The following is a 16387-nucleotide window of genomic DNA, read 5'->3' as shown; positions in this document are numbered from 1 at the left end:
TGTAAGTTACCCATGTCTTGGGCATTAATACACTCCCATACCATTACAGATGCTGGCTTTCAACTTTGCGCCTATAACAATCCGGATGGTTCTTTTCCTCTTTGGTCCGGAGGACACGACGTCCACAGTTTCCAAAAACGATTTGAAATGTGGACTCGTCAGACCACAGAACACTTTTCCACTTTGTATCAGTCCATCTTAGATGAGCTCAGGCCCAGGGAAGCCGACGGCGTTTCTGGGTGTTGTTGATAAACGGTTTTCGCCTTGCATAGGAGAGTTTTAACTTGCACTTACAAATGTAGCAACCAACTGTAATTACTGACAGTGGGTTTCTGAAGTGTTCCTGAGCCCATGTGGTGATATCCTTTACAGATGTCGCTTGTTGATGAAGTACAGCCTGAGGGATCAAAGGTCACGGGCTTAGCTGCTTACGTGCAGTGATTTCTCCAGATTCTCTGAACCCTTTGATGATATTACGGACCGTAGATGGTGAAATCCCTAAATTCCTTGCAACAGCTGGTTGAGAAAGGTTTTTCTTAAACTGTTCAACAATTTGCTCACGCATTTGTTGACAAAGTGGTGACCCTCGCCCCATCCTTGTTTGTGAATGACTGAGCATTTCATGGAGTCTACTTTTATACTCAATCATGGCACCCACCTGTTCCCAATTTGCCTGTTCACCTGTGGGATGTTCCAAATAAGTGTTTGATGAGCATTCCTCAACTTTATCAGTATTTATTGCCACCTTTCCCAACTTCTTTGTCACGTGTTGCTGGCATCAAATTCTAAAGTTAATGATTACTGTAAAAAAAAAAAAAAATGTTTATCAACATTAAAAACATTCACTTTAAAATGTTTTATGTGGAAAAAATATTGCATATATTGTGTGGAGACCAAGCAGAAGAACGAGACCGTAGTCGAAGAGCGCAGGGGAGACACTTCTCCAGGGCCGATGTATGAGCTGTGGGTCTCCACAGCGGACGACTTTAGGGTGAATGATGAGTCCAGCGATTAGTTGCAAATCTTGCTTTATTGATTGCTTGCACACAGCCAATCCAACACAAAACAAACTAGTCCCTCCCCGCACTCACGCTACCGCTCCCTCTCTTCTCTCGCCCACACACTCACTGACGTCACTCACCTCACATGCTCACCTATTAAAGGGCCACACACACACATACTCTACTCTCATAACACACAGTACAGTTAGTAGATCAACGGTGTTTTCATTACTGTGTATTTGATAGGTGCCATTGCCCCGGAATTGTATTGCATTGTACTTTCAAGTACAACAATGAGTACATGAGTGTTAAGTGTGTGTATATGTGTAAATAAATGAACACTGAAATTCAAGTATTTCTTTTATTTATATACATAATAAAATAAATAAATATATATATAGCTAGAATTCACTGAAATTCAAGTATTTCATACGTATATATATATGAAAATACTCGAGTTGGTGAATTCTGGCTGTAAATATGCTCCTCTCCTCTTAACCACGCCCCCAACCACACCCCCCACCCCACCTCCGACCACGCCACCCACCCCCCACCTCCCGAAATCAGAGCTCTCAAGGTTGGCAAGTATGTGTGTGTGAGACAGTGCACACAATGTTAATTGTTGAAAATAAGTGGCCTGTGGTCTTAGTACTGTAGGAGTCATGTTGGTGTGTGACATTTACAATAAATCTGGCTGAGCAGAGGTTTGTGTGTGTGTGTGTGTGTGTGTGTGTGTGTGTGTGTGTGTGTGTGTGTGTGTGTGTGTTTGTGCGCGTGAGGAAGGGATGGGGTGATGTTCATGTGTGCTCATGTGTAGGATGTGGCTCTTTGCAGTAACACAGTAAAAAAAAGTGGCTCTTAGTCTCTGACTGGTTGGCCAACCCTGCTCTACATCATCAATTAAGTAGGGGGTGTATATTGTAGCGTCCCGGAGGAGTTAGTGCTGCAAGGGGTTCTGGGTATTTGTTCTGTTGTGTTTATGTTGTGTTACGGTGCGGATGTTCTCCCGAAAGTTTGTCATTCTTGTTTGGTGTGGGTTCACAGTGTGGCGCATATTTGTAACAGTGTTAAAGTTGTTTGTACGGCCACCCTCAGTGTGACCTCCATGGCTGTTGACCAAGTATGAATTGCATTCACTTAAGTGTGTGTAAAAGCCGCAAATATTGTGTGACTTGGCCGGCACGCTGTTTGTTTGGAGGAACAGCGGACGTGAAGACAGGATGTAGAGGACGCTAAAGGCAGTGCCTTTAAGGCACGCCCCCAATATTGTTGTACAGGTGGAAATCGGGAGAAATTCGGGAGAATGGTTGTCCCGGGAGATTTACGGGAGGGGCACTTAAATTCGGGAGTCTCCCGGGAAAATCGGGAGGGTTGGCAAGTATGGGTTAGGGTCAGGGTTAGAGGGTTAGGGTCAGGGTTAAAGGGTTAGGGTTATAATAAGGCCATGCCGAATAAGGCGTTAATAAGTACTTTATAATGACTAGTTAAGAGCCAATATGTTACTAATTTGCATGTTAATAAGCAACTAATTAATGATGAATATGTTCCCCATACTAAAGTGTTAACATGTTTTTTGTACAGGTGCATAAAATGAAGCGTCCATGAACATCACCTTGTTCAAAGAACAAAACCAACACAGTGCATAAACTCACAACAAATTACACACCTGCAAATCAGTCAGCTGTTGCCGTATCCGTAATACGCCGATAGGGAGAAGTTTGTATTTACACGATGAGTCGGGTGTGTCTTGACCTCCGCCGAACCCCTGAGGCCGACTCACCGAACCCCTAGGGTTCCATGGAACCCAGGTTAAGAACCACTGGTTTAGTGATTGACAATAAGATAACAAGAAATGTGTTTTTTAAATATATGGCCACTCCTCCACCTTTTCCAGGACGATGGCATGGGAAGACATTATATGCATTAATAGCAACGTCCTTGTCAGAGACTGCTTTACTTAGCCACCTTAAGATAAGATAAGGAAGTCTGCATTTTCTTGCTGGAATCCAGATTTTGACTAAGTCTAATTTTGGCAGGAGACTCCTATTATTGAAATGGAGGCCTGACCCGGCTCTAAATTCATCAGCAGTACTGATGTTATTGAAGCTGGGTCCTGGATTTGGTTGCACATTGCCTGATAGCAGAAGTAAAAGCGATATAAGAATTTTCTGTTTCATTTTGTGAGATAACCCAATGAAAACATTCTTTGGCGGAATTTGCTGCCCGCAGCTAATCTTTTAACGGCCCACGACACATTCTACAAATAATATATATAAAAAAACAAATAGTGTAATAAAAGAGGTGAAAACAGGTGAAATGTAACAAAGAAAAGTTGCATTGTTGATTGTAATAAAGCTGCCATGCAGGTTGTTTTCTCTTTAAAGCTGTCATTGCTCAAAAATAATAATGAATCAAACTCCATGTTATTATCAATTATTTAAACTATTTAAGACTCCAATTAAGTCACTTTAAACATTTGACTTCAAAATATTTTTCCGGGAAAATATTGGATATTTGGTGTTTGCCTTAAAAACAAAAGGTTTTTGACTAAAAGGGCAAAAACAAATAAAAAATGAAGAAGCTGTCACGTACTCGCATGGCTGCTCTAGTTGTGACCCCAAGATGCAGGAGACAGGAGGACGACAAGCAGGTGAGAGTCTTTTAATTCCCACAGGGAGCACAAGGAGGTGCAGCAGGGAAGTGCACAGAAGCATAAGCAGCATACAGCAAACCAGAGTAACCTTTAACAAAACAATCCTTGAGCCCTGACTGGAGGGCGAGGCAGGCATAAATAGAAGCCAGCTGGCTAGTTCAAGTTAAAGTAGCAATGATTGTCACACACACACTAGGTGTGGTGAGATTATCCTCTGCATTTGACCCATCACCCTCACCCCATGACCAGGTGTGGCCAGGCTGCCAATCAGCGACAGGTGAGGAGGGAAAAGCGCTCAGGGAGACAAACAGGAAGTGGGACCAAAATAAGAGCGCTGACTAGGAGATAAACACAAACGCAAACAGACCATGTGACACCTGACGTGACAGGTCGTCACAGAAACGAGGGATGGATCTGAAGTTTATCGAGAGACTTAAGTGTTGAAAGTAAAAAAATAAATACATTTTTAAGGCATTTTTTAATTGTCATTGCTCAAAAAATAATGAATTAAAATCAATGATGTTATGAATTATTGACGTATTTAAGATTGCAATTACGTTTAGTAAACATTATTATTTAGTGGTTTTGCCATAACAAAACAGGGTTTTGACAAAAAGGGCATACAATATTAAAAAAAGAATATGATATGGACAGATAAGCATGAAACTGATCTAGGGATTTAAGTGTTGAATGAAAAAATACAAGATAAATAAAAATGAGCTATTTCTACCATTGTTATGAGCGAGAGCCTTCCTGGTCGCCAAGAAAGCAGTGCGAGGCGAGTGGAGAACAAACGGATTTATTGACAGAGATGTGACACAATGTGATATTGATCATAAGCAGCGGCCATTCAAAGAAAGAAGAAATCCTCGTCATGATGTCAAGGCCATGAAACGTGAGCCCCGAATGGTTTTATAGCCACCAACGTTTGATGTTGAAAGTATTTTAACGGCCAAAGAAGAATAGATGGAATAGCGTGAGGAGCAGTGGGATGAAGAACAAAGCACATCTCCATGACGTCCCTCAGCGATGGAGACATCTCTCTGTGTTCCAGTGCACAAAGCATCCTGGAGGAAGAAGATGACTCAGCACATTCCCAACAGAAGCAAGTTGAACATCATCTTCACACAAGAACATTTGGAGGTGCAGACTTACTCAGCCTTCAGCCGCCACCTTCTTGAGCTGCGGGACAAACGTAAACGGTGAAGGAAGAACATCCAGAAGGTGCCTCGTCACTCACATCAGATCTTTGAGGTGTGACTTGGAAACATGAAGAAGCAGAGTGCTGCTCTTCTACTTCCTGACTAGGATACCTTCTTGATGAGTCAGCACACTTGAGGTCTCATTTGGCTGATCCTCATCATGAAGACTCATGTCAAACGTGAGATATGCCACACTTTGTATTGTGTGTGCTCACAGGAGGGTCTTTTATTGTGAAGGAGTCAGCTCAAGTTGGGATTTTCAGGCTAAACTTGTAACAAAGGTCCACATCAGACCTCCATGTGAGTGACGCTTCACCACGGCTTTGTTTCTTGCGGCTCAAAGAAAAGATGTTTTACTTACGAGCTGCATCGTACTGGGCTGAAATGAAAGTGAAACAAGGTGAAATGGACTTTTTCCTCACGTGTTTCTATATGAGAGTGTGCGCTCCGTCTCTGTGGATCTTTGAGTGTTTGGCTGGAAGGCAACTAAAACATGCAGCCCGGATGAAAGCATCAACTCACGGCCTGGACCGAGAAGAAGAAGAAGAAGAAGAAGACGGAGGACATTGGTGTCCCTCACCTTGTCTGTTTCTCTGACGCCTGACCATGACGATGATGATGGCCGCCAGGACGGCCGCCACAGCGACGACCGCCGCCGTGGCAGCGAGGGCGACGCTCCAGTTGTCTGTGGAGAGCAAAAAAGCACAAGTGGAGTGACAAAGCATGAAGAGGAAACCTTCATGACTACTTTGCATGCAGACGTGAAGCGTTGTCATGGTGACATGGATCAATAATGGTGACAGGTGGACTTGTGATGGGAAACATCTCCAACTAAATGTGTCTTTCTCACCTTCATGGCTTGCGTTGCTCAGGATGCTTCTTCTCTCCAGCTTGGTGACCAGGTCCTCCTTGACGCCAGACAGCTGGAACACACATTCGTACTTGCCCTCCACCTCGGCCGTCACCTCCACTTTCAGCTCCACCGACATCTGGAAGGTTCCGTCGTGGTTGGGGAGCAGCTCTCCGTGCTCCACGTCCTCGAAGATCTGCTCGCCGTCTTTCCTCCAAAACAGGTCGGCTAAGTCGGGGTAGAAACCTGTCGCCATGCAGGTGACTGGAGAGGATGGTGTCTTCTGGAGGAGGAACACCTCTGGAAGCTCTGCACAGGAAGTGATGTCACGTGTGAACAGAAGACAACGTGGGGAGAAGGTGTGGATGGAGGTAAAGATGGAGAGAAGGTGTGGATGGAGGTAAAGATGGAGACAAGGTGTGGATGGAGGTAAAGATGGAGACAAGGTGTGGATGGAGGTAAAGATGGAGAGAAGGTGTGGATGGAGGTAAAGATGGAGAGAAGGTGTGGATGGAGGTAAAGATGGAGAGAATGTGTGGATGAGGTAAAGATGGAGAGAAGGTGTGGATGGAGGTAAAGATGGAGAGAAGGTGTGGATGGAGGTAAAGATGGAGAGAAGGTGTGGATGGAGGTAAAGATGGAGAAGAGGGGTGGATGGAGGTAAAGGTGGAGAAGAGGGGTGGATGGAGGTAAAGATGGAGAGAAGGTGCGTATGGAGGTAAAGATGGAGAAGAGGGGTGGATGGTCTGGCGACATCACTCTGCTTCATGCCATGTTTACGGTTTCACGCTTAGTTCACGCTGCTTGTTTCATAGTCCATGCTGCCCTGTTGACGTCACCGCAAGTAAGTTTTGTTTATCAATGCCACAGTTAGTGTCTTTGGTTTCATGTCCATAGTTTACGTCTTAGTGCTAGTTTTTTTTCCAGCATTAAGTTTTGTGCCTCCGCTGCAAGCGCCTTTTGTTTGTACACTATTTATAGTCGGAAATAAATCATGTATTTACCTTCACGCCATGTCCACTCCAACTTTACTTGCATCTCGGGAAAACAAATCCCCCACAGTCTACGTTGTGACAGATGGCTGCATTTGCGAAAGCAAATCTGCCCATACAGAAACTTACTGCAATAGCCACAGATGGACCACCAGCCATGATGGGATCTGTGAATGGGCTTGTGGGGCTGTGCAAAGCTGACCAAACATTTTCCGAGTTTTGGAATTTCCACTGCATTAGCCACAGGGAGCAACTCGTGTCTAAATCATTGAATTTAGACAACGTCATGAAGCCCGTGATGGAAATGGTCAACTACATCCGCACACATGCAGGAATCTTATCGCTGAGCTGGACCAAGGGTTTCCAGTTGACCTGCCGCTGCACTGCACTGTGAAGTGGCTGTCAAAAGGTAAGGTACTCTCGCTTTTTTGAGCTTTTGGATGCTGTGAAACTGTTCATGGAAGAGAAGGACGAGGACTATCCCGAGCTCTCGGACCTCGAGTGGATTATGGATCTGGCCTTTTTGGTGGACATGCTGTGTCACTTGGACAGACTGAACCTGACCCTGCAGGGTAAGTTAAAAATGCTGCCTGACCTGGTGCAAAGTGTGTTTGCGTTCATCAACAAACTGAAGCTGTTCAAGGCGCATATTTAAAAGGGAGATTTAACGCATTTTCCCACTCTGCTAAAAGTCACCAGCACCGCCCTGAAAAAGAAAAGAGACAGCTATGCGACACTGGTTAAAAACCTGCACGAAAGCTTTGTGACCCGGTTCCATGATCTCCAACTGAAAAGGCCACAGATTACATTCCTCGTCGACCCATTTAATGCGGATACGGACTGTTTGAAAGCCCCGCTCGTCACAGATGAGGCTGAGGCTGAGTTGGAGATGATTGATCTTTGTGAGGAGGACCAACTGAAAGCTGCTTGAAGGGAAGGGACCATTGAGTTCTGGAAAAGTGTTCCAATGGAAAAATACCCCAATGTCAAACGAGATACTGTCAATGTTTGGGTCAAAATACGTCTGCAAGTCTGTGTCTTCTACCCTGAAACATGTGAAATCAAAGCATCGATCTGTTCTGACTGATACCTATGTGAAATAATTTCTTCGAGTGGCAATTAACAGAATACTAGCAAGATTTGAAGAGGATTGTCCACAACAAGTGCCAGAAGTCCCACTAAGCAACATGCATAGTAAGAGAAAAAATATTATATTTTTGTTTGTGGACTTGGTTAAACTGAGAGTTTGTGTGTGTGCATACTTGCCAACCCTCCCGGATTTTCCGGGAGACTCCCGAAATTCAGCGCCTCTCCCGCAAACCTCCCGGAAGAAATTTTCTCCCGAAAATCTCCCGGAATTCAGCCGGAGCTGGATGGGGCGTGGCCTCCAGCTCCGGCTGAATGCGGACCTGAGTCCAGTGTGCGCACACAAGGAGACCAAGCAGAAGAACGAGACCGTAGTCGAAGAGCGCAGGGGAGACACTTCTCCAGGGCCGATGTATGCTCGGGGCAACACCCTTCACCTTACCCGTCCGCTGTGGGTCTCCACAGCGGACGACTTTAGGGTGAATGATAAGTCCAGCGATTAGTTGCAAATCTTGCTTTATTGATTGCTTGCACACAGCCAATCCAACACAAAACCAACTAGTCCCTCCCCGCACTCACGCTACCGCTCCCTCTCTTCTCTCGCCCACACACTCACTGACGTCACTCACCTCACATGCTCACCTATTAAAGGGCCACACACACACATACTCTACTCTCATAACACAGTACAGTTAGTAGAACAACTGTGTTTTCATTACTGTGTATTTGATAGGTGCCATTGCCCCGGAATTGTATTGCATTGTACTTTCAAGTACAACAATGAGTAGATGAGTGTTATGTGTGTGTATATGTGTAAATAAATGAACACTGAAATTCAAGTATTTCTTTTTTTTTATATACATAATAAAATAAATAAATATATATATAGCTAGAATTCACTGAAATTCAAGTATTTCATACATATATATATATATATATATATATATATATATATATATATATATATATATATATATATATATATATATATATATAATATATATAATATATATATATAATATATATATATATATTTCATATATATATATATATATATTAAATACTCGAGTTGGTGAATTCTAGCTGTAAATATACTCCTCTCCTCTTAACCACGCCCCCAACCACGCCCCCACCCCACCCCCGACCACGCCACCCACCCCCCACCTCCCGAAATCGGAGGTCTCAAGGTTGGCAAGTATGTGTGTGTGAGACAGTGCACACAATGTTAATTGTTGAAAATAACTGGCCTGTGGTCTTAGTACTGTAGGAGTCATGTTGGTGTGTGACATTTACAATAAATCTGGCTGAGCAGAGGTTGTGTGTGTGTGTGTGTGTGTGTGTGTGTGTGTGTGTGTGTGTGTGTGTGTGTGTGTGTGTGTGTGTGTGTGTGTGTGTGTGTGTGTGTGTGTGTGTGTGTGTGTGTGTGTGTGTGTGTGTGTTTGTGCGCGTGAGGAAGGGATGGGGTGATGTTCATGTGTGCTCATGTGTAGGATGTGGCTCTTTGCAGTAACACAGTAAAAAAAAAGTGGCTCTTAGTCTCTGACTGGTTGGCCAAAGCGGGGGTGTATATTCTAGCGTCCCGGAGGAGTTAGTGCTGCAAGGGGTTCTGGGTATTTGTTCTGTTGTGTTTATGTTGTGTTACGGTGCGGATGTTCTCCCGAAAGTTTGTCATTCTTGTTTGGTGTGGGTTCACAGTGTGGCGCATATTTGTAACAGTGTTAAAGTTGTTTGTACGGCCACCCTCAGTGTGACCTCCATGGCTGTTGACCAAGTATGAATTGCATTCACTTAAGTGTGTGTAAAAGCCGCAAATATTGTGTGACTTGGCCGGCATGCTGTTTGTTTGGAGGAACAGTGGACGTGAAGACAGGATGTAGAGGACGCTAAAGGCAGTGCCTTTAAGGCACGCCCCCAATATTGTTGTCCGGGTGGAAATCGGGAGAAATTCGGGAGAATGGTTGTCCCGGGAGATTTACGGGAGGGGCACTTAAATTCGGGAGTCTCCCGGGAAAATCGGGAGGGTTGGTAAGTATGGGTTAGGGTCAGGGTGAGAGGGTTAGGGTCAGGGTGAGAGGGTTAGGGTTATAATAAGGCCATGCCGAATAAGGCGTTAATAAGTACTTAATAATGACTAGTTAAGAGCCAATATGTTACTAATCTGCATGTTAATAAGCAACTAATTAATGGTGAATATGTTCCCCATACTAAAGTGTTACCATGTTTTTGTACTGGTGCATAAAATGAAGCGTGCATGAACATCACCTTGTTCAAAGAACAAAACCAACACAGTGCATAAACTCACAACAAATTACACACCTGCAAATCAGTCAGCTGTTGCCGTATCCGTAATACGCTGATAGGGAGAAGTTTGTATTTACACGATGAGTCGGGTGTGTCTTGACCTCCGCCGAACCCCTGAGGCCGACTCACCGAACCCCTAGGGTTCCATGGAACCCAGGTTAAGAACCACTGGTTTAGTGATTGACAATAAGATAACAAGAAATGTGTTTTTTAAATATATGGCCGCTCCTCCACCTTTTCCAGGACGATGGCATGGGAAGACATTATATGCGTTAATAGCAACGTCCTTGTCAGAGACTGCTTTACTTAGCCACCTTAAGATAAGATAAGGAAGTCTGCATTTTCTTGCTGGAATCCAGCTTTTGACTAAGTCTAATTTTGGCAGGAGACTCTTATTATTGAAATGGAGGCCTGACCCGGCTCTAAATTCATCAGCAGTACTGATGTTATTGAAGCTGGGTCCTGGATTTGGTTGCACATTGCCTGATAGCAGAAGTAAAAGCAATATCAAGATTTTCTGTTTCATTTTGTGAGATAACCCAATAAAAACATTCTTTGGCGGAATTTGCGGCCCGCAGCTAATCTTTTAACGGCACACGACACATTCTACAAATACTATATAAAAAAACCTAAGTAGTGTAATAAAAGAGGTGAAAACAGGTGAAATGTAACAAAGAAAAGTTGCATTGTTGATTGTAATAAAGCTGCCATGCAGGTTGTTTTCTCTTTAAAGCTGTCATTGCTCAAAAATAATAATGAATCAAACTCAATGTTATTATAAAGTATTTAAACTATTCAAGGCTCCAATACGTCACTTAAAACATTTGACTTCAAAATATTTTTTTCCGGGAAAATATTGGATATTTTGTGTTTGCCTTAAAAACAAAAGGTTTTTGACTAAAAGGGCAAAAACAAAAAAAAAATGAAAAAGCTGTCACGTACTCGCATGGCTGCTCTAGTTGTGACCCCAAGATGCAGGAGACAGGAAGACGACGTGCAGGTGAGAGTCTTTTAATTCCCACAGGGAGCACAAGGAGGTGCAGCAGGGAAGTGCACAGAAGCATAAGCAGCATACAGCAAACCAGAGTAACCTTTAACAAAACAATCCTTGAGCCCTGACTGGAGGGCGAGGCAGGCATAAATAGAAGCCAGCTGGTTAGTTCAAGTTAAAGTAGCAATGATTGTCACACACACACTAGGTGTGGTGAGATTATCCTCTGCATTTGACCCATCACCCTCACCCCATGACCAGGTGTGGCCAGGCTGCCAATCAGCGACAGGTGAGGAGGGAAAAGCGCTCAGAGAGACAAACAGGAAGTGGGACCAAAATAAGAGCGCTGACTAGGAGATAAACACAAACGCAAACAGACCATGTGACACCTGACGTGACAGGTCGTCACAGAAACGAGGGATGGATCTTAAGTTTATCGAGAGACTTAAGTGTTGAAAGTAAAAAAATAAATACATTTTTAAGGCATTTTTTAATTGTCATTGTTCAAAAAATAATGAATTAAAATCAATGATGTTATAAATTATTGACCTATTTAAGATTGCAATTACGTTTAGTAAACATTATTATTTAGTGGTTTTGCCATAACAAAACAGGGTTTTGACAAAAAGGGCATAAAATATTAAAAAAAGAATATGATATGGACAGATGAACCTGAAACTGATCTAGGGATTTAAGTTTTGAATGAAAAAATACAAGATAAATAAAAATGACCTATTTCTACCATTGTTATGAGCGAGAGCCTTCCTGGTCACCAAGAAAGCAGTGCGAGGCGAGTGGAGAACAAACGGATTTATTGACAGAGATGTGACACAATGTGATATTGATCATAAGCAGCGGCCATTCAAAGAAAGAAGAAATCCTCGTCATGATGTCAAGGCCATGAAACGTGAGCCCCGAAGGATTTTCTAGCCACCGACGTTTGATGTTGAAAGTATTTTAACGGCCAAAGAAGAATAGATGGAATAGCGTGAGGAGCAGTGGGATGAAGAACAAAGCACATCTCCATGACGTCCCTCAGCGATGGAGACATCTCTCTGTGTTCCAGTGCACAAAGCATCCTGGAGGAAGAAGATGACTCAGCACATTCCCAACAGAAGCAAGTTGAACATCATCTTCACACAAGAACATTTGGAGGTGCAGACTTACTCAGCCTTCAGCCGCCACCTTCTCGGAGAGCTCCACGCCGCCGTGGCGAGCTGCGGGACAAACGCAAACGGTGAAGGAAGAACATCCAGAAGGTGCCTCGTCACTCACATCAGATCTTTGAGGTGTGACTTGGAAACATGAAGAAGCAGAGTGCTGCTCTTCTACTTCCTGACTAGGATACCTTCTTGATGAGTCAGCACACTTGAGGTCTCATTTGGCTGATCCTCATCATGAGGACTCATGTCAAACGTGAGATATGCCACACTTTGTATTGCGTGTGCTCACAGGAGGGTCTTTTATTGTGAAGGAGTCAGCTCAAGTTGGGATTTTCAGGCTAAACTTGTAACAAAGGTCCACATCAGACCTCCATGTGAGTGACGCTTCACCACGGCTTTGTTTCTTGCGGCTCAAAGAAAAGATGTTTTACTTACGAGCTGGATCGTACTGGGCTGAAATGAAAGTGAAACAAGGTGAAATGGACTTTTTCCTCACGTGTTTCTATGTGAGAGTGTGCGCTCTGTCTCTGTGGATCTTTGAGTGTTTGGCTGGAAGGCAACTAAAACATGCAGCCCGGATGAAATCATCAACTCACGGCCTGGACCGAGAAGAAGAAGAAGAAGAAGAAGAAGACGGAGGACATTGGTGTCCCTCACCTTGTCTGTTTCTGTGACGCCTGACCATGACGATGATGATGGCCGCCAGGACGGCCGCCACAGCGACGACCGCCGCTGTGGCAGCGAGGGCGACGCTCCAGTTGTCTGTGGAGAGCAAAAAAGCACAAGTGGAGTGACAAAGCATGAAGAGGAAACCTTAATGACTACTTTGCATGCAGACGTCAAGCGTTGTCATGGTGACATGGATCAATAATGGTGACAGGTGGACTTGTGATGGGAAACATCTCCAACTAAATGTGTCTTTCTCACCTTCATGGCTTGCGTTGCTCAGGATGCTTCTTCTCTCCAGCTTGGTGACCAGGTCCTCCTTGACGCCAGACAGCTGGAACACACATTCGTACTTGCCCTCCACCTCGGCCGTCACCTCCACTTTCAGCTCCACCGACATCTGGAAGGTTCCATCGTGGTTGGGGAGCAGCTCTCCGTGCTCCACGTCCTCGAAGATCTGCTCGCCGTCTTTCCTCCAAAACAGGTCGGCTAAGTCGGGGTAGAAACCTGTCGCCATGCAGGTGACTGGAGAGGATGGCGTCTTCTGGAGGAGGAACACCTCTGGAAGCTCTGCACAGGAAGTGATGTCACGTGTGAACAGAAGACAACGTGGGGAGAAGGTGTGGATGGAGGTAAAGATGGAGAGAAGGTGTGGATGGAGGTAAAGATGGAGAGAAGGTGTGGATGGAGGAAATGGAGAGAAGGTGTGGATTGAGGTAATGATGGAAAGAAGGTGTGGATGGAGGTAAAGATGGAGAGAAGGTGTGGATGGAAGTAAAGATAGAGAGAAGGTGTGAATGGAGGTAAAGATGGGGAGAAGGTGTGGATGGAGGTAAAGATGGAGAGAAGGTGTGGGTGGAGGTAAAGATGGAGAGAAGGTGTGGATGGAGGTTAAGATGGAGAGAAGGTGTGGATGGAGGTAAAAATGGAGAGAAGGTGTGGATGGAGGTAAAGATGGAGAGAAGGTGTCGATGGAGGTAAAGATGGAGAGAAGGTGTGGATCAAGGTAAAGATGGAGAGAAGGTGTGGATGGAGGTAAAGATGGAGAGAAGTTGTGGATGGAGGTAAAGATGGAGAGGAGTGGATGGAGGTAAAGATAGAGAGAAGGTGTGGATGGAGGTAAAGATGGAGAAGAGGGGTGGATGGAAGTAAAGATGGAGAAAAGGTGTGGACAGAGGTAAAGATGGAGAGACGATGTGGATGGAGGTAAAAAGGGAGAGAAGGTGTTGATGGAAGTAAAGATGGAGAGAAGATGTGGATGGAGATAAAGATGGAGAGAATGTGTGGATGGAATTAAAGATGGAGAGAAGGTGTGGATGGAGGTAAAGATGGAGAAAAGGTGTGGATGGAGGTAAAGATTGAGAAGAGGGGTGGATGGAGGTAAAGATGAAGAGAAAGTGTGGATGGAGATAAAGATGGAGAGAAGGTGTGGATGGAGGTAAAGATAGAGGGAAGGTGTGAATGGAGGTAAAGATGGAGAGAAAGTGTGGATGGAGGTAAAGATAGAGAGAAGGTGTGGATGGAGGTAAAGATGGAGAGAAGGTGTGGATTGAGGTAAAGATAGAGAGAAGGTGTGGATGGAGGTAAAGATGGAGAGAAGGTGTGGATGGAGGTAAAGATGGAGAGAAGGTGTGGATGGAGGTAAAGATAGAGAGAAGGTGTGGATGGAGGTAAAGATGGAGAGAAGGTGTGAATGGAGGTAAAGATGGAGAGAAGGTGTGGATGGAGGTAAAGATGGAGAGAAGGTGTGGATGGAGGTAAAGATGGAAAGACGTTGTGGATGGAGGTAAAGATGGAGAGAAGGTGTAGATGGAGGTAAAGATGGAGAGAAGATGAGAACGGAGGTTAAGATAGAAAGAAGGTGTGGATGGAGGTAAAGATGAAGAGAAGGTGTGGATGGAGGTAAAGATGGAGAGAAGGTGTGGATGGAGGTAAAGATGGAGAGAAGATGAGAACAGAGGTTAAGATAGAGAGAAAGTGTGGATGGAAGTAAAGATGGAGAGAAGGTGTGGATGGAGGTAAAGATGGAGAGAAGGTGTGGATGGAGGTAAAGATGGAAAGAAGTTGTGGATGGAGGTAAAGATAGAGGGAAGGTGTGAATGGAGGTAAAGATGGAGAGAAAGTGTGGATGGAGGTAAAGATAGAGAGAAGGTGTGGATGGAGGTAAAGATGGAGAGAAGGTGTGGATGGAGGTAAAGATGGAAAGGAGGGGTGGATGGAGGTAAAGAAGGAGAGAAGGTGTGGATGGAGGTAAAGATGGAGAGAAGGTGTGGATGGAGGTAAAGATAGAGGGAAGGTGTGAATGGAGGTAAAGATGGAGAGAAAGTGTGGATGGAGGTAAAGATAGAGAGAAGGTGTGGATGGAGGTAAAGATGGAGAGAAGGTGTGAATGGAGGTAAAGATGGAGAGAAGGTGTGGATGGAGGTAAAGATGGAGAGAAGGTGTGGATGGAGGTAAAGATGGAAAGACGGTGTGGATGGAGGTAAAGATGGAGAGAAGGTGTAGATGGAGGTAAAGATGGAGAGAAGATGAGAACGGAGGTTAAGATAGAAAGAAGGTGTGGATGGAGGTAAAGATGAAGAGAAGGTGTGGATGGAGGTAAAGATGGAGAGAAGATGAGAACAGAGGTTAAGATAGAGAGAAAGTGTGGATGGAAGTAAAGATGGAGAGAAGGTGTGGATGGAGGTAAAGATGGAGAGAAGGTGTGAATGGAGGTAAAGATGGAGAGAAGATGAGAACGGAGGTTAAGATGGAGAGATGGTGTGGATGGAGGTAAAGATGAGAGAAGGTGTGGATGGAGGTAAAGATGGAGAGAAGGTGTGGATGGAGGTAAAGATGGAAAGACGGTGTGGATGGAGGTAAAGATGGAGAGAAGGTGTAGATGGAGGTAAAGATGGAGAGAAGATGAGAACGGAGGTTAAGATAGAAAGAAGGTGTGGATGGAGGTAAAGATGAAGAGAAGGTGTGGATGGAGGTAAAGATGGAGAGAAGATGAGAACAGAGGTTAAGATAGAGAGAAAGTGTGGATGGAAGTAAAGATGGAGAGAAGGTGTGGATGGAGGTAAAGATGGAGAGAAGGTGTGAATGGAGGTAAAGATGGAGAGAAGATGAGAACGGAGGTTAAGATGGAGAGATGGTGTGGATGGAGGTAAAGATGAGAGAAGGTGTGGATGGAGGTAAAGATGGAGAGAAGGTGTGGATGGAAATAAAGATGGAGAGAAAGTGTGGATGGAGGTAAAGATGGAGAGAAGGTGTAGATGGAGGTAAAGATGGAGAGAAGATGAGAACGGAGGTTAAGATAGAAATAAGGTGTGGATGGAGGTAAAGATGGAGAGAAGGTGTGGATGGAGGTAAAGATGGAGAGAAGGTGTGAAAGGAGGTAAAGATGGAGAGAAGGTGTGAAAGGAGGTAAAGATGGAGAGAAGATGAGAACGGAGGTTAAGATAGAGAGAAGGTGTGGATGGAGGTAAAGATTGAGAGAA

At 44.4% G+C, this 16387-nt stretch overlaps 3 protein-coding genes across 3 annotated transcripts in view; all 3 read right to left on the bottom strand.

The window, feature by feature from the left end:
• The window catches only part of LOC133621993 (class I histocompatibility antigen, F10 alpha chain-like), a 76866-nt gene that overhangs the window by 37265 nt on the left and 23214 nt on the right, over positions 1 to 16387 (bottom strand). The gene's annotated exons all lie outside the window — the stretch shown is intronic.
• On the bottom strand, positions 5210 to 6857 carry LOC140678962 (major histocompatibility complex class I-related gene protein-like). The gene is made up of 3 exons (XM_072913569.1): positions 6851 to 6857; positions 5707 to 6015; positions 5210 to 5235 (listed from the first exon to the last, which is right to left on the bottom strand). Exons 1-3 carry the CDS (start codon positions 6855 to 6857, stop codon positions 5210 to 5212), a joined length of 342 nt encoding a protein of 113 aa, XP_072769670.1.
• On the bottom strand, positions 12244 to 14244 carry LOC133622754 (uncharacterized; the record flags this gene model as incomplete). The annotated part of the gene is made up of 5 exons (XM_072913568.1): positions 12244 to 12293; positions 12675 to 12692; positions 12736 to 12799; positions 12922 to 13001; positions 13167 to 14244. Coding segments are annotated over 5 exons (1290 nt in total), but the record flags the coding sequence as incomplete, so codon positions are not given.

Source organism: Nerophis lumbriciformis, linkage group LG07 (genome assembly GCF_033978685.3).
Source record: "Nerophis lumbriciformis linkage group LG07, RoL_Nlum_v2.1, whole genome shotgun sequence".
Lineage (NCBI taxonomy): Eukaryota > Metazoa > Chordata > Actinopteri > Syngnathiformes > Syngnathidae > Nerophis > Nerophis lumbriciformis.
The sequence above is the reverse complement of the archived record's forward strand: the minus strand, read 5'-3'. Positions and strand labels throughout refer to the sequence as shown.